At 44.3% G+C, this 25,217-nt stretch overlaps 1 protein-coding gene across 3 annotated transcripts; it reads right to left on the bottom strand.

Annotated features, from left to right (window-relative positions):
• Positions 1 to 812: 812 nt before the first annotated feature.
• STX16 (syntaxin 16) lies at positions 813 to 11,079 on the bottom strand. Of its 3 annotated transcripts, none has more exons than XM_058814529.1 (8): positions 10,804 to 11,079; positions 7,393 to 7,500; positions 6,361 to 6,501; positions 5,679 to 5,841; positions 4,666 to 4,757; positions 4,378 to 4,521; positions 3,796 to 3,876; positions 813 to 2,813 (listed from the first exon to the last, which is right to left on the bottom strand). In XM_058814529.1, exons 1-8 carry the CDS (start codon positions 10,882 to 10,884, stop codon positions 2,709 to 2,711), a joined length of 915 nt encoding a protein of 304 aa, XP_058670512.1. In that variant the 5' UTR covers positions 10,885 to 11,079; the 3' UTR covers positions 813 to 2,708. The 3 variants fall into 3 exon arrangements, with proteins under 3 accessions (XP_058670512.1, XP_058670511.1, XP_058670513.1); XM_058814528.1 differs by having other exon boundaries at positions 10,750 to 11,079; XM_058814530.1 differs by lacking the exon at positions 10,804 to 11,079 and adding an exon at positions 8,499 to 8,635.
• Positions 11,080 to 25,217: the final 14,138 nt, after the last annotated feature.

Genomic DNA, 25,217 nt, shown 5'->3' on the forward strand with positions numbered 1-25,217 from the left:
TTAATACTGTCCTTTTGGCATGTAATTAATTTCTGATACCAAGTTGCAGCTCATTTTTTGCACGCTCACATGCATTTTAACGGAGAAACTGTGTACTAGCAACAGCTTTCCAGGCCATTCCCACCAGGTGAGGACACAAATCCTTGGGAGTTGCTTTAGCAATGCTGTTCTGTTACTTTGTAGGGAATCTGAGCTTCCATCCAGGCTGAGAAGAATCCAGCACCCATGAAGCAGCCCCAGGCTGAGAGAGGGTCCCAGCTCGGCTGCAGCAGCACACAGAGATTGCCAGGGCTGGGCAGAAGCGAGGGCAGGAGCTCAGGCAGCTCCTGAACACCTGAGGAGCAGAGGCTGCTGTGGCTTTTCTGGGCTTTCACTGCCCAAGGCACAGACAGACTCCCACAGAGCACAGCATCAGGATGGGCTGACCTGCTGACAGTTATTCACACTGACTCAGGACAAGGCACACACCAGCAATTATACAGAATCCAGCCTGTCCTTCCTTAATAGAATCAAGCTTCAATAAATTCCAGCTCAAGTTACATAGAACACTTGACATCTAAATTTAACCTCATCAAAAATGCATTTCCTCATACAGAATTTGGGTAGAAAATACCTAGACAGTGGGCATAACTCATGGGAAATAACTCTTGACAATGCAAATGATATTGTGCTACAGAGAGTTACTTTTTAAAAAAAAAAGATATTTCACATCACTGCCACTTTCATTTATTATGAAGAACAGAAATATGTTAACATCACAAAAGTATGTTTCAGTTTATAATTTAAATAAAAAAAAAAGAATAATTGCCCAATTAGGTTGGAAGTGTTTTATTACTTCTTTGAAACCATCTGCCATGATAAAATGTCAAAAGCACCGGTCAAGACAGAAATAAATAACACGATCTCATGTTAGAGAGAAAGTTGCAAATACAGTATATTAAATTATAGCCATTTGCTGCCTCACACCAAGTGATGCAGCAAGCACGAGGGACAGTAGTTTTACTCACGATCATTGAAAGATCTATCACCAGAACAGGGGAGCTGCACACCCAACACAAGCCTCATTCTTCCTTTCACCCATTTACTTCATGAAATCCATGAAGAGTTTGAACTGGCAGTTTTGGTGGTTCAACATCCCCTTTCTCTAGAGGTAACAAGAGTGGTACAAAGCTTTTCATCAGCCCCACAAAAAGCCAAGGCTTTCATGTTTTTGCAGTCTTTGCTTTCAGGTCCATCCCTGAAAATGGTCAGGTTAAAGCCATGTCTCAATTCCTCTTTAGCACAGAGTAAAGAAACTCAGGGCAGGCAAGAGTTGCAACTTCAGTATCACATAGTGTTGTGAACCTGCACTGCTGGGGCTTGAGCAGAGCAGCTCTGCAGGTCTGTGGGGAGCACTTGTATCAGCCAGAAAATGAAGGAAGTTACAGTCCCTTTGGGGAAATAAAAAAACAACCAAACATATAAAAAAAAAAAATAAAAAGCAATATTAAAAATATTAAGACAAGGCCTCTACAATTGCACATCACTTCAGGCCTGAATTAAATTAAGAGTATTCTATTACATATATGGTGCCTTAATTTCTGTTGTACGGCCTGCAGCAAAGTTCTCCACTGAAAAAAGCAGTGAAAACCCCAAACTCTCCACTGAAGGCCTTGTAACATGTCACGTGCATGACACCTCTCATGGTCAGTAAAAGACCACAAACATGTCCTCTCCCAGGAAGACATTTGAAAGAGAATTTTCTGTCAGGGAAAATGGATGTAATATCTACTGTAGTGAAGCCACTCCTTATACAAAAACATAACCCATATGGACAAATGCATTGTAAAATAAACAATTTATACAGCAGCTATAGTTTGAAACATCCAAGACCCACTGCAGCAGGCCACAGAGATTCTCTTTTTGGGTTTCTACTCCATTTTTTCAGCTTAACTACCCTGCTTCAACGTAATGTTTGTACTTTAACTAAAAAAAAAATAATGCATGAAAAAAAATATGATCATCCCAATGAAGGAAAATCATTCCCATGATTACTCAAGCTCAGAAAATTTTTTAATTAACTAAACATGTTAAATTATGCCAGTGATTACATCTTGTTATTTACAAGATCAAGTACCACTGATTCTTAGTAATGGTGCAGTATCTAAATTAAGATCACAGGGGTTGGATTATGTTCTGATTGCTAAAAGCTTTCCTTTTTAGCTGCCTATCCAGTTCTTTGGAGTTTTTGAGTCTGAAAGAATGGGCATTCAATCAAACAATTTTGTGTCTCAACAAATTTTACATTAAGATCAATTTTTGACATCCAGTCCCATTGAATCAGTAACATGGTTTAAATTTGAAGTCTGTAACAATTATGACATAAGAATATAGAAGACAACACATTTTTGTTCACAGTAACACACTAATTACTGTAGTCACTGGTAAACTTCAATTTTTAATTATTCTGTGTTTCAAAATACCTCTGCATAGAGCACCGAATTTTTTTGTGTGGGAGCATCAAATTTCCTGACATTTTCCATGTAACCCTTACAAACACCTCACAGACCACCAAACTTGTACTTTGAAGAATTCTACAGAAACATTGCACAGACGTTGCACCACAAGGGCTCGTACATTCAAAGGCAGCTTTCTGGAATGCAGGTCCATCCATTCACATTGGGAAAAAAGTTCACAGAAACTCCAAAAATGAGAAAATGAAGCGAAACCTAGTGTGACTTTACACCAATAAGAACAACAATAAGGACAATTACTATAACAAACAAAATTAAAATAACGAGCATCTTCCGATTCTTCTTTTGATATTGCTCTGCCTGTAAAACAGAGAGGAAAGAGTTAATAATTACATTTCTGCAAGGCTGAGGTACAGACTCCTGTTTAGTGTAAGTGTAATGTATATTGCAGGCAATTCCCACACAGTAACTCTGATCTACCAGAAGCTCCAGGGAAGGTAAATGCACTGAAGGTAAATGTGACTGAAGTCACATCCACCCATGTTAAAGACTCAGTTTGCTGAGATAAGATTCCTTCCTTCATGTTTGAAGGACATTAAAATTCACAGCAAAATTTCTTTTTTAGTAGGCACATTTGTTGTACCTGGCCAGCTGTGCATTTTCATTTAATTTAGTTAGAACTGAAAGCTTGATTTTTGAGTTGGTTCTTAAGTTTTCTGCTTCATTCCTTCTTTCTTCTAACCATATTTTCTCATCCTTCCTTTTTGCAGGGGAATTAATAGGATACAACATAGAGGAAATTCTCCAAAAGCCAAATTAAAGTCTATTAATAGAAACTAAACAAAACAAAGCTTGTATTTTGTTTTTAATTAAGAAGCCTTCAAAATAAAACCAAAACAAAATGACCACAGAACTCTGATCTGCTGAGATAAATGTTTATAAAACTTTTCAGGTGTTCATAGCAAAACTTCACATTAAAGCAAGAGGTTGGATCTAACAAGTGTCAGATGGTAAGAGAAAACATTAATAATTATTCCTTCTGCTCACATGACTGAGATAATGTTTTCAAACTAAAGTCTGCAGTGAGGAACCCAATAACCAGCCCTTTTCCCAAGTGCCTGGCTTTTCAAAGAGAGAAGGAATTGCAGATAGGTCCCACCAGGTCAGCAATATAAATATCAAAGCACATTGGTTGGATGCCCAGAAAGTCTTTGAAGAAATCAACTCGAGGCACCAAGCATGACATTAACAGAAGTTACAAGGGAAGCTCCTCTTACAGTACAGCTGTAATTAGAAAAGCTTGTTAGACATGCAAAATGGCTGAAGTATTCCATCAGCTTACCTTATGCAGTTGTTTTAGACCCTCTTCAGTTTTCATACATGACTGTTCAATATTATAGTCAATTCTATCTAGAACTGTTCCCTAAATAAAATGGAGAAAACAAGCACCAGATTGAACCTAAATGAGCTTCATAAAGCAAATGTTATCATAAGCAGCAGAGTAATTAACAACACTCACAGCAAACAGCTCATGAGCTATGTAAACAATGAATTTTTACAGAACTAGCTGGGACTTCATTAAGCAAATTCCTTGCTCAGCTCCTAATAGCAGCTCCATCACCATCTCACATCACATCCCTTACAATCATCTTCATTCCACACCAGCTGCTTTTGGCTGACAAACTCAACATAAACTGATCTAATAATAACCAAGTGAACTGTGGCTTTCTGTGTTTTTTGGTTTTTAGTCTAACCCACAATACGAGTTGAATTTTTATTCATTTATTTTCATTAACTCAACTTGTGGCAGATTTCAAGCAGAGGAAACCTAAGCACGAAGAAGCAAATTAGGAAAAGTGAGTCTGGAAGCCTTCAGACTACATGGAATGTCCCATTTCTCACCAACACTGTGCTGTCCATGTACCTGTTCTACTATCATTGCTCCCAGGTCCCTAAATATCTCGTTGAGATCAGAGATTGACTGCACAATCTGACGGATTTCTCGCTCCCTCTCTTCCACCATCAGCGTGTTCTGCTCCACCAATGCCAGCTGGTCATCTGTAAAACCCTGTTGAAACAGTTACATGCTGAACTAATATTAATGACATGGAAATAATTAAAAGCATAAAAAGATTTCCTAGCTCAGATATTTACAATCTGAGAAGAGAAAATGCAATTAATATTGAATTTGTGTAATAACTTCTTAACTTACTCTATCATAAAGTGTATCATCCTCCCCATCATCCATCAGTGGGACTGAGGTGTCAAAGAAGTGTTTGGACCTTTCTTCTCTATTCTTCATACCTGTAAAAGACAAACTATGTTTCAGCATGATATTTGAGCACACTATAACCAGGGTAAGGTCTGAAGCACCAAACAGAAAAGCACAAAAAAGAAAATCTGGGTAGTAAATTACATAAATCACAATATTTCAATTTTAACTGTCAGGCTTACTATTTAAGAAAAGCATAACAAATTCAACTAGACTTGCAAGACTGATTTAATCAGTGATTTTTAAGTTGTTCTGTTCCATGAAGTTAAAAAATTTAGGAAGGTTAAGAACTTTAAAGTGTGATCACTCCAGGCTATTTTGTAACAAATTCTCTTGGGAACAATCCTTGCCTGAACTGTGATCTTCAGTTCCACCTGTGCCATTTATATCACAGGAGGAAGAAATATCAATGTTAAATTTAAAAATACAGTTTTTGTGGCTTTCTTTCAAGATTTAAAAAATCCATCTCAGCTTAAAACAGAATAGAACAAAATTTTACTTCTAAACAGAAATTATTCCATTTTTAATCTGTTTATGGATACAGAATTTTAATTTATCACAGACTATCTCTTAAGCTTTATCTATCAGAGCCTGCCATCTGCAGCAGGTGTGATGGCTGAAGACCAGGGGCTGCCTCACCAGTGTAACAGATGCAGCTCTGCAATCCACAATTTGAGAAGCAAAGTGCATTAAAATTGTGGATGGATTAAATATGGTTTTGTTGATACACTCAACTATAACATTTTTTCTTTATCAACAAGAAAAAGAAGTAGACCAAAGCAGTTTGAACATGGGCTGTGAACCACAGACTCTGCAATTCCAGCTCCAGTTAGTCCTGTGTGCATCATTTAACCCTTGTGTGCTTCAGTTTCCCCAGCCAGGACAAGAAGCACAGCTCAGTGAGTGCTGCCCACAAAGGGGCCCGTGCATTGCTGTTCCCCTCTAATGCTTACGTTTGAGATAGTCAGACTGTGCATGCCTAAAGTTGGTGGAGAGGTCCTGCAGGGCCTGTGCTAAGGAAGACACCACATTCCTGAGAACTCGTGCTTCTTGCTCTGTGCAGGTGCGTGACCTGCTCTGCAGCACCTGCACTGCCCTCTGACACCTGTGGAATAACTGAGAGAACAATTCCATCAGTGCAAATCACACAGCAGCACACACTGTAAACTGCACTTTGAACACTAATATTTTGATTTCTACATTTTTTCAAGTAATTTTTTAATTTGCCCCGTGCAATGTTTAAAAAGACATGGAAACAGAACATAAATGAACAAATAACTTTGAGCTAGCAAGGCAGCAGAGTAACACAACTCCCTCTGACCAAAGACATTTGCTTCATTATAATTGGACTGCAAGCCTCAGAATAGACATCAGCAGATACAGATTTCTCTGAGATAATTGTAAATTTGATTTGATAATCTCCCAATCCTGTTCCAAGTAGAAAATCAAACAAGCAAGGGAAAGAACAGGGAGGTTGAAGTGACTTGTTGGGAAGTTCAGAGCAGAGCCCAGGGTTTCTGGCTCACTCCAACACTGATCACAAAATAAATCCTTTGCTCAGAGCAAACCACTGCCTCATCCTAAAGCATTGAAGATGTGCCAGACTGGAGGTGTAGGACCCAAAGCCCTCTGTACCTGTGTGATCTCCTGGGTTGTGATTTCTATTGCCCGTTCCTCTTCACTGCTGTCATCCAGTGTGGGTCTGTTTAGATGTTTATCATGAAGACTGGCTAATTCTTTCATTTTCTGTTTAACCCTGGCAATATCATACTGAATCTAAAACAGAAAGCCCAACAGGAAGAAAGGGAATTAATTAATGCTTCAGGGGAAAAGGTTCTGACAAATGTTAGACAAAAATCATTGAGAGAAATCTGTAACATAAAAGGCAAACCAAATATTATTAAAAGCCACATAAAAAGCTGACTAAGAAACTGATACTCTTAATAGACTTTGAGTTTGCTACTTTTTAAAACCTACTCATTAATCTTAGACAAGACTGCTGCTTTCAAATGTGCTTCATTAAGTTAGAATAATATTTTTATAATTATACAGCATCACAGCTAGAAGATTTAGCCAACTTGCAAAAAAATAAATGGAAATTATTTAGAGTCACACCTCTAACTCTGTCAGAAATTGAATAGCCTCAACTCAACAGCAGAAGTTAAATGCCATGCTTTCAACCAAGTAATTAAAAATAAATCTGTAAGGACGATTATGCTGTAAAAGGAGACTAAGCATCTTTCTGCACAATGGGCTCTGTCCACACAAACTGATGAGCCAACATGTGTTCTGAGTGTGCATTTAAAAAAAGGGATTTTCTGAAAGTCAAGAATAGCTTCACACTCCAAATACTGGAAAAGGTTTTTAATTAGATGCTTCCAGAATCACTCCCTTGCATTTGTCCAAATATTTCCAAAACTTGCAAGGCATATAGATTGAAGAGGCAGAAAAATTCTCCTGCTAGGAAACACCAACATTTCCTGTTTTCAAACACTGAACTGCTCATCTCTGCCATTTTAGGGTCTATTCAACTGGATGTCTCACCAGCTTCAAACAAAAATTTAAACTAAATTCTTTATTTGAATCTTTCTTCCAATACTATTTCAGCTAGGAAACGGACAGAACGTGAATGCAGGTCCAGCTGGATGTGCCAGGGCTCACACCCACCTCGTCTGCCCCATCCACCCACTTGGGCGGGAGGCGCTTGGTGACGCCGATGGCGGCCTCGGGGTCCAGGCTGATCCCTGACACCAGGGCCATGCGGTCATCAGCCAGCTGCACAGGGAAACAGACAGCAATTAGCTGGGCTCGTTACCTCCCAACCCCTGAGCACCACAAAGGGGCATCTGTGCTTCCCACAGAAACGAACCTCAGAGATGTGGTCAAACATCTGTCCCTGCTTTGGCTCTCTGCGCTAATGACCCACACCCTCCCTCGTGTGCAGCATCTGAAAGCTCGGAGTTACTCCTAGAATAAATTCTTAGCAAATTTCCCAGGAGGAAAGCTGGTATTGCAGTGAGAATTCGAGTAACTCTCATGTTGGTGCATTTCTATCAGACAACAATTTACAGCCAGTGTTGCAGCACAGTTCATATTGGGCTGGCAAGTTTGAAAATTGCATTTAGGAAAATCTCATTAAAAATATTTATTGCAACTCCTTGTTCTCAAACAATGTTATTCTGAAGAACAAACACTCTTGCAAACTGACATGCATCTCAAATGGTTAAATTACTTAGTGATAATTAAATTGTGCTAAACACAAATAGCCAAGGAAGTACTGCAGATGATCATCAATGATACCTCTTATAACATTAACTAATTACTTGGCAAGGCTTTCATACAAACATTTCCCTATTTTCTCCCAGATTTGTAATTTTCCTTTATCAGGCCTGGAAAGTTTTGTGGTTCCCTACCCCATCCCTTTTTAAAAAACAATCCCCCTTCCTTCCTGAGCAACTCTTTCTTGAAAGCCATTTCTTTATCCCTGACCTTATTCCTGATCAATAAAGTTTGCATAATTTATGCAAAGCATGAAGAATAGTTAATGGCCTCACTGTGCAAAGTCACTCTACCCCACGGGCCCACAATAAGTCAGATTGGTTCATACATTTACCTATTTATAACATAACATCACAAAATGTTTGATTTCTCTATGCAAAGACACTGCATCATATACAATGAAATTCTATAAACCAGCAGAATAAAGAAGGACAATTTTATCTCAGTGATGTTGGCTTGATGCACCACGGCAGAATAAAATGTGAAAACAATACCTCATCCAGCTCCTGAAGTGATTTGTGGATGCCATCAGCCCCATCCAGTTAGAGACAGCAAAAGATAAAAGGGAAAAAAGAGACATAGGACAGATATAGGGCATGGTCAGTTGAGAAAATACTGATTTATTTTTAAAGCATGATGGTTTACCAAGAACAAACAAACTGGCTTTTAAGACACGGTTAATCAATAAATACATCATTATATTGCATTTTAAGTCATCATTTTGCTTAACACACCAACTTTTAAAAAAACATTTCAGTTCCTTGGTAAACAACAAGAACATGAGAGATCAAGTGCAGAGCTTGGTTTGTTCTACAAAGTAATTGCACAGTGAAGTTTCTAAATGCTGAAATGTCAGGCAGAAAAGCTGCAATAGAATCCAGTGAAGAATGACAGCAAGGGCAGTCTGAGTGCAGCACTCAGCATCCTCTGCCTTTGGTTGTGATTGTACATTTATTGAGGAGCTTTTGTACATTTATTGACATTTATTGACATTTATTGACAAGCACCCCAATTCTCACAGGATCAAAGACAGCAAAGGACAAAAGGCAGAAGCAAATGTTCAGTCACTTCTGTACACACTTGAGCTGTGCTCTGCTTCCAGGGAACATTAACCCTGCAGGGACCTGGAAAAATACACCAGGACATGAATCTGCACCTTCTGTTCACCAGTCTCTGTGAGCAGAAGGATATTTCACTCCAAGATTAACAAAGTCAGACCTACAATTGGACAGAATCCTCGTGGTCTAACAAAGCAGCAGCAGCTGATGATCTCTTAGGAGATTGCCCAAGCTTTTGGAACAGGACTCCACTGGTAAAGATTGATTGAGTTTAGGAATGAAATTCCTGACAGAATTCTCACAGCAAAGGGTTTCTCAAGGGGAGAGCTGGAGATGAGCTCAGGGAAGCTGAGGTGCTGTGGGCTGGAATTTCCCCCCTGGCCTGGTGGCACAGAGCAGCTCTGCCTGGGGACAGCACCCAGGGAAACACAGCAGCAGCACCAAAGCACGAGAGACAAACAGCTCACAGCACCTCCACACCTCTGCTGAGACAGCACCTGGGGGCCTCTGAGATGCCACAGGGCCAGGAATGGCTCCTTTCACCCCTGCACACAGGGACAGCTCCCAGTCACTGCCAGCCCCACTGCAGTGGGCAGCCCAGCCAAAACCTTCCATTAATGTTAACAAACACTGCAAATAAATATTTGATGCAGGTGCTCAATGTTATTGCACTGTCTGCTGAGTAAAGTGCAATTTCATTGCTCAGGAGAAGTGAGTTCAAAATATTTAGGAATATTTTTCTAGGTGATATTTTTAAAATATAATTCACTTTTTCTAGGTGATATTTTAAAAAACCCAAGGATCTACAGAAGTGACATTAAAAATGAACAAGGACTAAATGCAGAGCCAAAGTGCACATGAAAAATACAAATTGCTGTTGACATTTCCTGTTCTGCAAATGCAATTTCATCCACAGCTTCTTAGACAAGTTAGCAATGAACAAAGACCATTGGCAGCAACAGGAAGCACTGGTTTTCCCAACAAAAATCATCAATGTAAAGCTATTTAGAGTGATGAGACTGCCAGCAGATGTTTACTGGTGGCTGTGACAAATGAATGATGAGTTTAAACAGAAAGTGTGAAAACCTGAGCAGAGCTGAGCTGCCAAGCAGCCCATCACAGCCTGACTAGCTGAAAACCCAGAAAAAGTTACAGAAACTCCTCTGAAGCAGTCACTTTTGGTATTTCTGTAAGGAGGAGTTACACTAGACCCCAGAATCCCCTTTCTACCAGATGTGATTGAGTATTATTTGTATTTAGGGATAAATAAAGGGCAATGAACATCAGAGCAACTCAAGGAGAAATTTAAGCAATGGGACTAAACTACACCAGTGTATTTAACAGTGCCCACAGTGAGGTGAATAGAAGAGTTCTGCTGTATGAATTTATTTCTTTTTGGAGGTGAGGAGGCCTCAAACCCCTCCTGCCAATGCCAGCACGAGGCTGCCAGAACAGAAACTGATTTATTACACACGGAGCGAGCAGCACACACAGATCTCTTCTATTCCTTTAACGTGAAGGAGCGGGAAAACAGGACCCACCAGGGTGGGGAGGGCCGGGCAGAGGGAGGAAGGTCGGGGAAGGAGGGAGGGGTGGGTTTGAGGAGAGGGTTCGGGGCACAGGGGCAGGGCCGGGCCCGGCAGCGCGGGGCGCGGCGAGTACAGAAGGATGAAGGGAGGAGACTCACCGCAGCAGCCATGCTACGTGAATTCAGAGGGCTGGAGGAGCCGAAACTACTCACTTGCTCGGCCAGCAGCTGCCGGCTCTGCACCGCGTTGTTCCGCAACAACAAGAACGCGTCCGTGAGACGCCGGGTGGCCATGGCCCCCCGCCCCGCCGGGCCCGAGCCCGGCCCGGGGCCCGCGGCAGACGCGGCGGCCGCCCCTCACAGGGTCGGGGCGCAGACCCGTCAGAAGGCCGTGAGCGGCAGCGCTCAGAGGGCCGGGGCCGGGACGGCCCTGGGCGGGACCGGGACCCCCCAGCCCGGGCCCCCGCGGCCGCCGGGCGCCGCCATCGCCCCGGCCCGCACCGGCACTTCCGCGTTGTGCAGCGCCCGCCGCCTTCCGGCCGCGCGCTCGCGCCGCTCCGCCCGGCACCGCGGCCGCCACAACACAGTTCCGGTGCTCCGGGGCCCGGGGCAGCAGCAGCGCCCGTGTCCGTGTCCGTGTCCGTGTCCGTGTCCGTGTCCGTGTCCGTGTCCGTGTCTGTGTCCACCCCGATGTCCGTGTCCATCCCCGTGTCCATCCCTCTGTCCGTGTTCATGGCCCTGTCCCTGTCCATCCCCGTGTCCATCCCTGTGTCTGTGTCCGTGTCCATCCCCGTGTCCGTGTCCATCCCTTTGTCCATGTCCATCCCCGTGTCCATGATCGTGGCCATGTCCGTGTCCATCCCCACGTCCATCTTCACATTCTTCTCCTGTACATCCCCGCATCCATCCCCTGTCCAGCCCCATGTTCATCTCCATGTCCATGTCCGTGTCCATGTCCAGCCCCACATCAGCCCCATGCTCATTCCCATGTCCATCTTCACATCCATCCCCATGTCCATGTCTCATCCATCCTCAGGTCCATCCCCAGTCCAACTCTTCATCCATCCCCAAGGCCATGCCCACATCCCATTTAGTTTTTTTCTTCCGAGTCCCTCTCATCCCTTCCTTGCCATTCCCTTCACCTCCAGTCAATTTTCTGTTTGCCAAACAATGACAAGTAGCTTTATTTTTCTTCCCCCAATTCCCAACAATCCAGGATGTTCTCTGAAAGGGAACAAGCCATTTAAAATGACAATATGATGTTTGACTTTTCAGAAGAGACTTTTCAACCTGGTGACTGAAATGACTTTTCCCAGCTGCTCTGTCAGTCCCATGTGGGGCAGATGTGACAGAGGCTTGGGCTCACTCCAGTGCATCCCATGCCTTTATTCCAGGGCACATCTGACAGATCCCATGGGAACAGCAGTGCCCACTGCCCAGCACTGCCAGGGGAGTGCTGCCCACGGATCAGCAGGAGACTCCCTGGCTCAAACCCTCCCAGACCAGGCAGTGTTTGCACTGTGGTGGAACAGGGACTGTAATCACAACCCCGTTTTCTGGAAATGTTATCTCATTTATTGAACTGCCTGGGCAAACTTGGACCGTGAAAAATGAGGGGGAAATTCCCTCTGCTAATTTAAGATATTTGGGGAGTTTTCTTGAGCAGCCCTTCTGCCTCAGTGGGAGAGACCTGAAAGTTGGAATTTAGCAAGGAAATCAGCTCCAGCCACGCAAGGCCTAACGCACGCAGCTCATTCTTCGTGGTCTGCTGAAATCTGCTTTCACTTTGGCTGCCTGACAGAGCCTTTAAAATATATGTGTGTGCTTCATTTCTTCATGCTAATTTTTAATCTACTGTAACAATTTTTATACTATGAGAACAGCTAATGACCTTCCTGCCTTCTCTTGGCACTGCTGCTGTGGCTGCAGGTCAGGAGAAATTTCTCCTGCCTTCAGTGGTCTCTCCATGATCTTTCAGAAAAAACCTTTTGGAATATCTCATTTGGATGGAGAACATGAACCCAGTAGGAACCCCAATGTGCTGGAAGTTGGTACACAGCAGCAATTAACATATTTTGCTTTCTGATTTTTGCCAACTTAAAAAAAATTTTGGATGTTGGGCAGGCTTGGAATTTATGCAGGGGCTATAAAAGTATTTGGGACTTGTACACAGAGGGATAAAACTCTGCAAGGAATGGGTCCAGACTTGGTGAATAACTACTTCAAAGGGGATATTAGGAATAAGCAAAGGGAGTGGAAGGAATGGAAAAAAGGATTAATCAAAGAAAACTACATCTTAGAAGTTAGGAAGTGTAGGCATAAAGGGAAAGGTGCCAGAAGGAAAGCTAAGGTAGATCTAGCAAAGGAAATTAAAACAAATAGCAAAATGTTCTTCAGGCATACATAGCAGGGGAGGAAGGAGAGGAGGGGGAGAGGTGGTGAAAGGGAGGGAGGCAGGACACAAATGAATGTATAATATGTAGTGGAAATGTACACAGAGGAAATGAATGCATGGAGACAGAAATTACCTCATGCAAGTGGAACAAATCATCAGGATCATAATGCAACCATGATTTGGGCTAAATGATCGTTACAGTCACCTTTCAGCTGGAATATTCTGATTTCTGCCTCAGACATCCAAGAGCACTTTCTATCTGGCTGTGGAACAGCATCCCTGCATGAGCAACACAACACAGATTGAGAACAGGAAAAATTCTTCCAGCTTTTAAAAAGAGGGGAAACGATTGAAGTCTGATCCAAATAAAATACAAGACTTTGGGATAAATTTAGCAAGAAAGAATAATAGCAGACATGATGGCAGAGAGAACTGGGCTAAAGGGGAACATGGATTTATTTACTGGAGGTGGACAGTGCTGGACTAACCTGGTGACTTTGGAAGGTTTTCATTGCAGATAAGAGCTGGTAGTTCTGTTCTGCCTGGTCATGAATAAATATAGGCTGGAAATGAGAGAATATGTTCAACCATCAGAGGAATTGGGTCCTGGTGTGTCCTCCTTACAGGCATGGCAAGGGCAAACAACCACATCAGAATGCTGGACTTGATCTGATAATAAAAAACCCAGATCATATTTTCCCCTCTAAGGCAGCAGACATCCCTAGATCCATCTCCTCGGTGTGTCCTGGCAATGCTCAGGGCTGTTGCATGCCTGTGCCTAAGCCCACTGCCCCAGGTTTGGAGCCTGTGTCTTCCTCTGCCCTTTTATCTCTTTTTTCATGCCTGTTCCCTGCTGCTGCTCCCAGCGAGGCAGGAGACAGCAGTGCTGCCTGCACTGGCACATTCCTGCACCCACCTCCTCCCACAGCCAGGGCCTGGTGGGGAACTTTCCAGTTGCTACTGTGGCATTTGGATCTGGCTTCTGGTGGAAAAAACCACTCCATATTCAGAAGAACATTCTATTTCGAGGTGAATAGATAAGCATCCTTTTTTTTTTTTTTTTTTTAAATGGCAAGTTAATCAGAGACATATTTCAAACTCCAGCTTTTAAACTGCAAACTCCTTTGCTTGTGCTTAAAAACTCCTTCACTGTGCTCCTGTCCCTGTATCACTGTTTGGGTGCCCAGGCCATGTGAAGGGCAAGCAGACCTCATGCTCCAGTGACCAGATGAAGGTCAATCCCCACGATGTTTTATCTTGTGTAATTGAGTAGATACACAGAGGAGGTGAAATATTGCACTCTTTTGAAGCCTGAGCAATCAGTTTTGCCAAATTCAGGATTAATGGACCATGAAGTGCATTTTGCCCTGAAAAATCCCACCATCCTTTTGCAGATGGAACACTTCTCTGCCAGAGAAGTTCTGCAGGAAAGTTTCTGGAAAAAAAACCAGCCAAGTGTCTGGGTTACCCCTGTCATTGCTGGAGGTGCATTCTCTGCACAGAGATTGATCCTGGGAAAATTGATCATGTTCTTGCCTTTATCTTGCTGCAGAAGGATTTCAGGTTTTAGGGCTGTCAAACTCTCAGTTTCCTGAGCAGGTCAATCACTGAGCCAGGTTTGTCTGTGCAGGGAACTGGAGCTTGCCGAGGTTTGCAGTGGGTGTGATTCTGACAGCATCTCTGTAGATGGTGCTGCAGGGCAGGGAGATGGGAGCAAGAACTGCCTGTGCTGATTTTAAAACTCAGTCCCTTCGTTTCTCAACCAGCTCTTGGTATTCCAGCTTCCTTACAAGAAAATGAGACGTAGTTACCCATAATATCTTCATTTTGATGAGCTATAATCTGAATGCACCCATTGGAAGCATAAACAGAGGAGAGCTTTTATTTTCTCTGGGTTCAAACAGCTGACATTCTGTAACTCTGCCTGGAAAACTGCTGTTGAACAAACTGGCTTTTCATATTGATCTAAATGTACCAGCATTTTAACAGCAGATTGTGGAATCTCGGGAATTCCAGAAAAACATCTGAAAAAGAATAATAATGTGGTCATGCAGAGACACTAAATAATGGATGTTTAATAAAGAGAAAGAAATTCACATCTCTAAGGGGGCTCTGTCCTTTTTTGCTCAACATCAAGTGTTGCCTTGAGTCCAGCTGCTCTTCTGCACACTGAAAAATGGAAGAATGGATCCTGCAAATGTGTCTGTACTCCTCCCCTGCTACTGAAATGCAATCAATCCAGGTGGAATCAGGTCTTACTTAGAGCTGGGTAGGCAGTGAAGACTGATGTGTCTGCTTGGAGGGTTGGGAGGAATTTTTTAATCAAAATTCAGCTGCATGAATTTGGTGTTTACAGGCAGACATACTTCACATACATAATTACACAGGCAACCTTGTTCAAAGGCAGATGTGAGAGGCACAGCCTGTGAGTTTGTACCCCAGTCTTGTGACAGACTAATAATGCCTGTGGTACTTAAACAATGGAACAACTCTGTCATCTAATATTGTGCAAAATTCCTTCCCTCGGCTGGGCACTGTATTAAATCTTCTGTGTCACCACAGTGTAGGTCACCTCTGCAGCAAAGATAAAAGGTTGCTCATTGTAGACATTTATATCTCTCCTTACCCTAATTCTCTCTCCAGCAGTCATGTGAGGATATTCTGGTTTAAACTGAGCTATCAAATATAAAAGTGTGTTAGTGGTCTCTTCCTTGTAAGGTGTGTATAATTTTAGATCCAGGTGGGACTCCTAGCATCATGGATGTGGTTTTCAGCTGAGCAAAAGTTGTGGGGCTGGAGGTATGGCAGTAATTAGATGTTGATGAGCAGAAGTAGTGTGAATTCAAGATGTTCTGTCCCCTAAATGTTTGCTGCTGACCATAGTGAGGATGTTACCCTGCAATTTATCTGCCACAGTGCACTCTGTGAGTGCCTCCCTCGTGCTGCAGTGCAAGTCAGTCAGTTCAGTCACTGACAGAGCAGCTTTCCCTGACAGGTCAAAGCGCCACAGACAACACAGCAGACACTCAAGGGTCAAACAGTTCCCTGCCTGCAGTAAGAGAAGAGAAATGTGCTAAATGTGCTGTTTGCATCTTGGGGCAGACTCCCACAGTACTTCCAGTACATCCAAACATGAACAAAATGTAGTCAAAATAAGTAGACAAGAGAAATATTATTATTCCCCTTTTAGGGATGAGGCGCCAAGGCATGAGGAGATTCAGTGAGCAGCTCTCTGCAGATATGTGTAATGCAGGAGCTGGCAATAAAACACAGGATTCATCGTTACTGCCATTTTACAGATGGAAAAACTAAGTCACAGGACAGCAGTGCCTTGCTCAAGGTCGTGCAGGGTATTTGTAGCAAATCCAGAACCTGAATCTGGAGCTGCTGAATCCTGGTCAGCATTTTTCCTAAGGGAATCATGGATAAAGAGATTAATGTCAATAATTTCCCTCAAAGCAGCAGAATTTCAGTAGGAGAAGAAAGACTGTTCCAGGAAAATATGCCTCTTCTTGTGTTAGAAAAAGAAGCTTAGACTCCAACTCATACCTATGTTCTTGTTATCCTAATTAGTGGCAATGTTCCACTTCCAGAAGGTTTTATCTCTTTAAATGAGGTGGGTTTTTTTTCAACTAATAAAATTAGAGAAGGCAATTCAGAAAGATGTATTACAGCAGATCATGGTCTGACATTCATTCCAGCAATAACAACTCTTATCAAAGAAAGATCTTTTCCATAAATGTAGGAAACAAGTCAGGCTAATAAAGACATGAATAGGTTTTTGCACATTACAATGTAAAAATAATCAATGAAACAGCGAAAAAATCGAGTCAGAAAGTCTGCCTAATGAGTGTTATCTTGCACAGAAGTAGTCTGGTTCTGCTTTATAATGAGAGCATTTAGCCATAAATCATCTGAAAAGAGGGAATTTCAATGCCAGTTGGGAGCAGCAGAGGGCATGTAAGAGTGGGGTCCTGCTTAACAAATCTTCACTTTTTTTGGCCTAGATCTTCCTGTAGGGTGAAGAACTGTACATACTGATTTTCTTAATGAACTGGCGCCCAGTTATTACCAAGTGAGTGTCCTGTGGTGAAGAAATGTCAGATTTCCAGGCTGGTTTTCTGTCACTTAGAAGCACTGCCTGCAGCTGCTGTGTCATGCTGTTCATGGTGTTTATTGCTGTTCTCAGGGGTGCTTGGAAATAGGAAATGATAGAACCTGAGATAAGCACAGAGGTGATGTAAGAGATAATGTGCAAGGAAGGAAACTGGACCAAGCAAAAAAAGTTTATTAGAGCAAGGGGAGCAGGGCAGGGAGGGGGGCAAGAGCAGCTGCTGAGAATGGCCATGGGGAGAGGATGAAATCCCCTTTCTGCCATAAATAGCATCACAGTGAGGAAAAAGACCAAAAACCCAGAGCAGACCATACATCTGAAATCAAAACAGAGGGATTGCAAGGAACATCAGAAGAGCAGTTCCAAGAAATTAATGTTTTTATGTCTTTCTCTTTTCTTCCTGTTGCCCAGATAAAAGAATTACAGTGTCTCCACTATCTGAGAACTTCCACTCCCCAGAGCCTCTTGAGAATACATCCTATTGTCTCCAGTTTGAAGAAACTGAGGCAAGGGATTGTGATGCTGATTTGACAACATCCTGGTTTCACCTGGAGGAAGGTTATTTTTTTCTGCCTAGTAGCTGCTACAGATTTGGGATGAGAATAATGTTAATGTTTTAGTTGTTGCTGAGCAGGGGCTAAGGACTTTTCATCCTCTCATGCTGCCCTGCCAGCAAGGAGGCTGGAGGGGGCACAAGAAGCTGGGAGGGGACACAGCCAGGCCAGCTGATCCCACAGACCAAAGGGATATTCCAGACCATGTGGCAGCATGCTGGACAAGAAAAATGGGGAGAGTTAGCTGGGGGTGGTGAGTGCTGCTTGGGGGCTGACTGGACATTGCTCAGTGAGTGGCAATTGCTCTGTGCATCACTTGTTTTGTGTATCCTTTTGTCTTTATTATTTTCCTTCCTTTTCTGTCCTAGTAAACTGTCTTTGTCTCAACCCATGGGTTTTGCCTTTTTTCCAATCATCTTCCCCATTCCACCATGGGGGATTGAGTGAGGGCTGGGTGGCGCTTTGCTGCCTGCTGGATTGAAACACAACAATTGGTTTTTCTCCAAGCTACCCTCGTTCTATCCCTCTGGAGTCATGGATGTCTGATCTTGGATGGCTCATGCAGCCCAGACTCCTCTGCTCACCTCCCACTGATGTCCCCATGCCTGGCTTTGGGCCAGGACCCCTCAGCTGCTGTCTGTGGCTCCAGCTGCTCTGCAGTGACAGTGAATGCCCCCTTCAATGACCCTGCTCTGAGCTCCCCAGCCATCCCCACTGCTCAGAGAGGACCAGGATGTGAGTGATGTCAGGATGTGGGTGATGGCAGCAGTGGGCAGAGTGGGCAGAGGGTTATTTTGGGTTATTTTGACCCCACAGCTCCTTGCTGCTGTGTTTAGGCTGTTCTAGGTGGCTCTGTGCTCTTCAGGGTGTGTGCCCCATCTCTGTGCTGTGCTGCCCTTGTTGTATCCCTGCTGGGAAAGATGGTCCAGGGCATGTTGGCCTTGCTTTTCAGAGGTGGCCACATCTGCCCACAGAGGGCTCAGGGCTCTCGAAACCCTGAGCTGAGTTGCAGGAAAAAACCAAACACCCGTGGCTGAATTGTTGCTCCCAAGGGAGGGCTGGATCCAGTCTGTGCCAGTTCCTCTGACACAGCCACCTAATTTTCCTTGCATGGGAATGTTCACCTTGGCTTCTCTCCACTGCGTCCCTCTTAAAACCCATAGAGGAGGCTGTCAGAATCACTCAGCAGCAGGAAACACTGGGCACAAGGAACGTGGAATCTGGGATCTGCCTGAATCTGCTGTTCTTGGTGCCTCAGTGTCCCAGCTCCCAGCAGTGGCTTTCCCCACCACTGAGAGCATGTGAGAGCCCAGGAGCTGTTCCATAGCAGGGGCCAAGGAAAAGGTCCCAGTGCTGCCCTCACTTCCCTGCAGCAGAGCTGTGGAAGGTGTTGGGCTGGGAGAAGTTAGCAAGACATAATTTGGCTCTGCATATTTTCTTGAGGTATTCTGTCTAAGTAGGCTCAGCAGCTTTGCCTATCCCCATCTCAGTTTCCTGACCAAAGATGAGGTGCGAGGAACTGAACCACATTCCCTGGGAAGAGCTGATAGAGCCTCCCTCGCTTCTCCCCCTCCTCTGGTGTTTCAAACCAAAACAGCTGGAAACTTCTTGTGGCTGGAGATGTGCTGAGTGGCCTGGCTGGAGTTCAGGGAGAGGTAAAGCAATCCCACCCACCAGTAGCAAGGGCTCTGTGCCACCACCAGCCCTTGCGTGCCCTAAACCCTGGCTTCCTGCTAATGGCTATCTCCAGAAATACCAGCAGCCCTGCAAGAGAAGGGACTCACATCGCTGGGCTGTGTTTTATCCTGTGAAATATGAGGTGTGACACAACACACTGGCATGAGGTGAAGCAGTTGTGTGCTGATGTGGTGACACACTTGAGGCAAAAGTGGAAAATTTGATCCCTTCCTGCCCACGGTCTCCCAGGCTCTGTGGTGAGGCCTGACTGGATTTGCTGGGGATGTCGAGGGAAAACGGGACCCGGGGCCAGCCCCAGCTGCAGTTCATGAACTCAGGCCTGTCAGGCTGGCAAGTGCCCACCAGGCTGAGGGGTTTGCTGGGCTTGGGCCCTGCCCCAGCTGGGTGAGCCAGGCTGAGCACAGCCCAGCCAGGTTTGTCCCTGCCGGAGCTCCAGGGAGCTGAAGAACACTGAGCTGGGCTTGGCACTGTTCTATCACAGATGACTTTGGCCAGTTGTTATTCTGGCTCCAGATCCAGCTCAGAAGGTCTCCCTGCTGCACCAGTCACCCTGTTCTCCTCCCTGTGGGACCAGGATTCATTCCTGTTGAATTTAAGACAACAGAGCTGCTGAAGAACAGCAGAGCAACAGTTGAGTTTGATTCTCCTGAGCAGTCTGAGAGCGACAGGGACCCCTGAACACATTTCTGTGCTCTCTGCATTTGCTTTTTCATCTTTCTCTTCCTCATTTCTGTTTCTGGATAACTTTTCTCCCATGTTAAGCATGATGGCAGCTGTGTTACAGAGATCAAACCCCTGGACAAGGAGAATTTGCCCTCTGCTGCAGCATAGTTGTTAGTGTCTTCCTGTTTCCCTGGCTCAGGGATAGAATGATGCTGTCCATTAATGATCATGAAACCATATCACAAAACAGTATCAAAACTGTGGTCAGTGCAGTTGTAGAACCAGAACTGAATATCTAATCTTCATGAGGTCTGACAGCAGAACAAACACAGGGGGGTGACAGCAGGCACAAAATGCTGGGGGATGACAGGAGGGATCTCCTCAGTGAGGTGCCTCCTGTAGCTCCAAGCAGTCCTGCAGATCCATCTCCCTACAAGTGCCACTCCTGAGAGTGTTCCATGCAATTATCTTGGGGTTCCCATGTGGATTTTGTAAAACCAATGTCAAAACCAGCCCAACAAAGCCACACAACAGATGCTAATTTCTGTCAGCTCTAGCACAGCACTTGCACAGGGAAATGAGGACCAGCAGTGCTCCTTTGGGTGAATGTGTACATACACACTCATCCAGAAGGGTTTCTGGCTTTTTATGTAATACAGGTGTCTTGAAACAGATCTGTTTGCTCAGAAGAGCAAAGGATTAATGAATAATGTGCAATTAAAGCCTGTACAGGAGGCAGCAAGTAAGAACAGCTCCAGCTTTGCTCCCTTCCCAGTATTTGTTTCATGTGCACATTGAGGAGCTCTTGTTTAAACTAATACCTCTCTTTCTGTTCTTTGGGACAGATTTCTGGTGTTGACTGCAGAGAGGAGCAAACCCCAGGATGTTTGGAGCCTGTTTTTCCAGGTTGGGTTATTGCCCAAATGGTGAGCACATGGATGTGGACTTTGTTTCTGTTTTGCTGTTGGCAAACCTGGGCACAGGGTTTTCCATGCAGAGAGCAATGGAGAAGCAAACCTTTGGCTGAGAGTGACATGAATAACACTTGAGTCTGAACCCTCACCAGCAGATCAAGACCTCCATATCACTAGAAAAATGTGCTGAAGTATTCATTGCACATACTGTTCTCCCTCAAAGGAACAGAAGTGTGCACATCATTAAAAGGAAATATTTTATGCTGATCATTCCCACATGCCTGCTCTGTATCTATCTGGGTTCTTAAGCAGCACCCATTCTGCACATAATGTCATGCATTTACATCTCACAAAGAAGATCAGACCACCTCAGGCTAAGGAATTGTGTTCTGGGTCCTGATAAAACCATTTTATGGAGATGAATAACTTGTGTGGTTTCATGCTTCCTTTCCCTGAAATGCCATTAGATGAACATCAAGTGCTTTTGTATTTATTTGAGGGAATTTCCTTTTAGACTTTGCAGGCAGAGAAAAAAAATGGGCACTGGAAGGAGCTGGGGCTTAGTTATGCCTGTGAGTGGCAGTGCCTCAGCGAGAGCCCAGGAGCTCGGCTTGCTGCCTCATTTATATCCATCAGAGGTGCCCTGAGCTGCAGACTGGGATAAGTTACCTCGTCTGAAGGACTGAAATACCACATCAAAGCACCATGTGGATCAAAGGTGAAAGCAACAGGCATTCCCATCTGGCTCATCTTTCAGACCTTCCTCTCTCTTTGGTTTCCACTTTGGATCTGATAATGCGGCTGAGCGCAGCCTTTCATGCGCCTCCGTTCCTCGGGGCACGGCTGGGATGGAGCGTGGATTTCCTTGTCAGCAGGCTCTGTGGGGCTTGGGGTTTGCAGGGCTTAGCTCTCAGGCATCACTGATGGGAAAGATCCATCATTTTCAACAAGGCAGAGAAGACTGATGGAGTCAGAGCAGCAGAGCAGAGCTCTCCTGCCCCAGGTGCACAGTGGGGTGCAGATCCACAGAGAGCAGCTCAAGAGTGAAGCACCAAAATTCATCTGCAGCACGTGCCCTCCCAGGGAATCAACTCTGTCATTCAAGACTTCATATGAAGAGTCACTAAAGCATCCTTGAGCCTTGGAGGGGACACACACAGGGTAAAACTGAGAAGGCCATGTCCACTGATACACAGGTCCCAGTGGCGCTTGGAAGCACCCTGAAAATTTTTATGCTAAATGAAGTAAATGTAGAAGCAAATGGCTTCAGAAACTCAGAAAACAGCCTTTCACCCCACTGCAGTGTGATTTCTGCCACAGGAAGCAGATGAAGCTGTGTTGCTCAGTCCCTATGAAAATCTGGATGTTAATTCTTCTGTACTGTAGGCTTATCCTGCAGTATTTCTTGTCAGTGGGAATCAGAGTCAGCACAGCATGAAGGAAAGGCCTCATGACCTGAAAAAAATCTTGATTCTGACATTTTCCATCATTCAGACCCTTTCACTCATGTCACCAAACTCTTAGTGAGTCCCTAGTGGCTGTCTCTGGGTGGAAATCTCTCTTTGATAGATGTTCTCAGCTGTGGATTCCTGCTGCACTTTGGTGTCAGAATCAATAGATGTGCTTAAGTGGGATTTGTGGAGATGCCTCCTGGATTCAGAGCTCAGTGCTACTGTGTAGGGCCTCAGCTAGCAGCTTTTGAATTCTAGACCCTCCAATATCTGTGGGTTCATTTAAAATGAAATATCACATTATGTTCAAGCTGAGCTGGATTCCTACATGTCAGGGTTGATCCCCAAGGTTTATAAAGCTGTTCAGACTGGCAGCAAGATGAACAAGGCAATTGTATGGTTCTTTCTCCTGCTCCAATCTGCAAAAGGAAAACATTGTGACTCACCAGCCAGAGAAGTTGTACTTTCTTCAGCAGGAAGCTTTGCAGATTCTCTGCTCCCAGATCTCGTTACACTCTTCCATCCCACCACTCTGGAAAAACTCCCACGGAAAGACAGGCAGATATTTTAATCAAGAAATGGCCCTTATTTCCATTAGCAACAGCTGTTTTCCTTTTAATTCAATTCTCCATTCTGCAGTCTGTTTATGAAAGCTGCCATTAATTACGTTTTTCATCAGTCAATGTTCAGAGATGGCTAATGGCCCAGCACACCTAATTAGTCCTTCATGTATGATAATGTTTCATCAAGTCTATAGTTATGTGCAGGGCAGATATCCGCTGTGCAGTGGGGCGGGAGTGGGGCTGCCCGGGCTGGGACGGATCCAGTTACAGCCGTTCCTGCTGCTGCCAGCGCGGGGAGCTGGGGCTGTGACAGCAGCGACTGCCAGCAGTGGCTTCCAATGTCTCTGCGAGCATGCCAGCATCGGGGTGAAGAATTCAAGCTGCCTTTGGAAGCTCTTTGAAGGCAGGGAGTGCAGAGATTGAAATTACAGCTACCTTGGGTTTTTTCGTAGTGATGCACTCAATAAGTGATGGCTAAATTCACTGTGTTAGAGTGCCTTCCTTGAGCTTTTTCTGTGCAGAAGCCTTCTGGTCATCCTTGCCTAGGATTCCCAGTTGATCCATCCCTCTCAAGCCACAAAGCTGGCTCCTTGTGACGCCTTCTTTAATGTCACTGTGGCACAAGTTACCACTGGCTTTAGGCAGGTCTTTGGTTAGGTATAACCAAAGGTTTGACACAATTGTCCAGAAACTATGAGCATGAAAACAACTCATCTTTGTTCAACAAGATGCAAGAGTAGGTTGAATGAATTCTTCACATACCTTAACACTGGAGCTGGAGTCTGAACATCACACTCAGCTGGAACTTTGCCTTTATTTTGAAGGTGTTTGCAGCTGCAAAGAATAGCAGTAGTTATTGGCAGGTAGCCTCAGGTAAGAAACATTTCAAATCCCGTGGTACAGAGATCGTTTTTGAAAATGATCCCCACCTGTCACAATCGTGTATTGCATTCCCATCAGTGTGTGTGCAGAGCTGTCTCTGTTCCCTTGCTCAGGCTGTCACCTGCAGAGTTCAGGGCATTGTAGAAAATTGCACAAACTGAGTAGGGACATGTTTTGTTTATCTTGGTAGGAAGGTGGCAAACGACCAGAGCAGGATTTGCAGTCCTGTGTTGCATAAGGCAGTCACTCACCTTCAGCCCTTCCTGTGCCTGAGGCACTCTGGACCCACGATCCCTCTTTGCTCTCTTCATTTGCCTTTGCTGTGAGCCCCACAGGAGGCTGCAGGAAAGTCAAACTGATGCAGCAGCATTTGCTGTTTGTAATAATAACAGTGTTGAGCAGTGAGACCACCTCACTGTGTCTGAGTAATGAGAGATGCTCTAGAATTCTACCTGATGCTGCAGGTACTTCTCTGTCCTGTAGAATCACATCAGGCTGAAGCAGAGGTTCTCTGGTGAGTGCTCAATTGGCCAATTTCTGACTGTGTGACCTCACTAAATTAAAGCCTTTTGACTGTTGGAGGAATGAATCTGCCATGCTGCTAAACAGACAGAAGCTTTTTCACGAGACATCTGCTCCCAAAGCAAATGAAATCTGCTTTGATTTTCATGGCCTGTCGAGGGATGAGAGCAGCACTGCAAGGAAGCGTACAGGATTGGCTCAGAAACAGTTTAAAGGAGGATACAAGAGCAGCCCAGGGGCTGGCATTTGAGAGGAGAAAGAGAAAATGCAAGTGACCTGTTAAAGAATATGTCCTACTCACAAAGCCTCCAGGTCTCATGCTGCAAAGGGGTATAATTGAAGGGTTTAGACACAAAATAACTCTGCATTTAGCATTACTCTGACCTAACAGGTTTTTTTGGCAGGGGAAGGAAGGCAAGTGTCCTACTGCTGTTCTTTGTTTGGTCACCTCTTTGCTGGCTGTTTGATCACCTCAACTCTGAGCTCTCCTCTGAAATGTCTCAGCTGGAAAGTGCTGGATTTATGGAGCTCTTGCAATGGTGATATAAGGAATGTTCTTGCAGGGTGTTATGGTCCTGCTGTCAAGTCCTTCACTGGAATCCCAGAGTAACTCCAGTGCAGCTGATGGGTTACTGTCGTGTAAGTGAAGGCAGCATTCATCTCCTGGACATCACCTTTTGGCCTCTTCTGTTGGCAAATGAACCTGATGTAATATTGCAAAAACACATCCTTTGAGTGAAAGTGATAAGAAAGACAAATGTTTGACTTTAGCCAGGGAATTTAAAACTCAGAGTCCTTTGAAGATTGCTGAGTTCTGCGCTGTGTTAGTCGTCCATATCTATCTAAGAAAACACTCATTTCATCACAACTG

Source organism: Ammospiza caudacuta, chromosome 15, assembly GCF_027887145.1.
Source record: "Ammospiza caudacuta isolate bAmmCau1 chromosome 15, bAmmCau1.pri, whole genome shotgun sequence".
Taxonomy (NCBI): Eukaryota; Metazoa; Chordata; class Aves; order Passeriformes; family Passerellidae; genus Ammospiza; species Ammospiza caudacuta.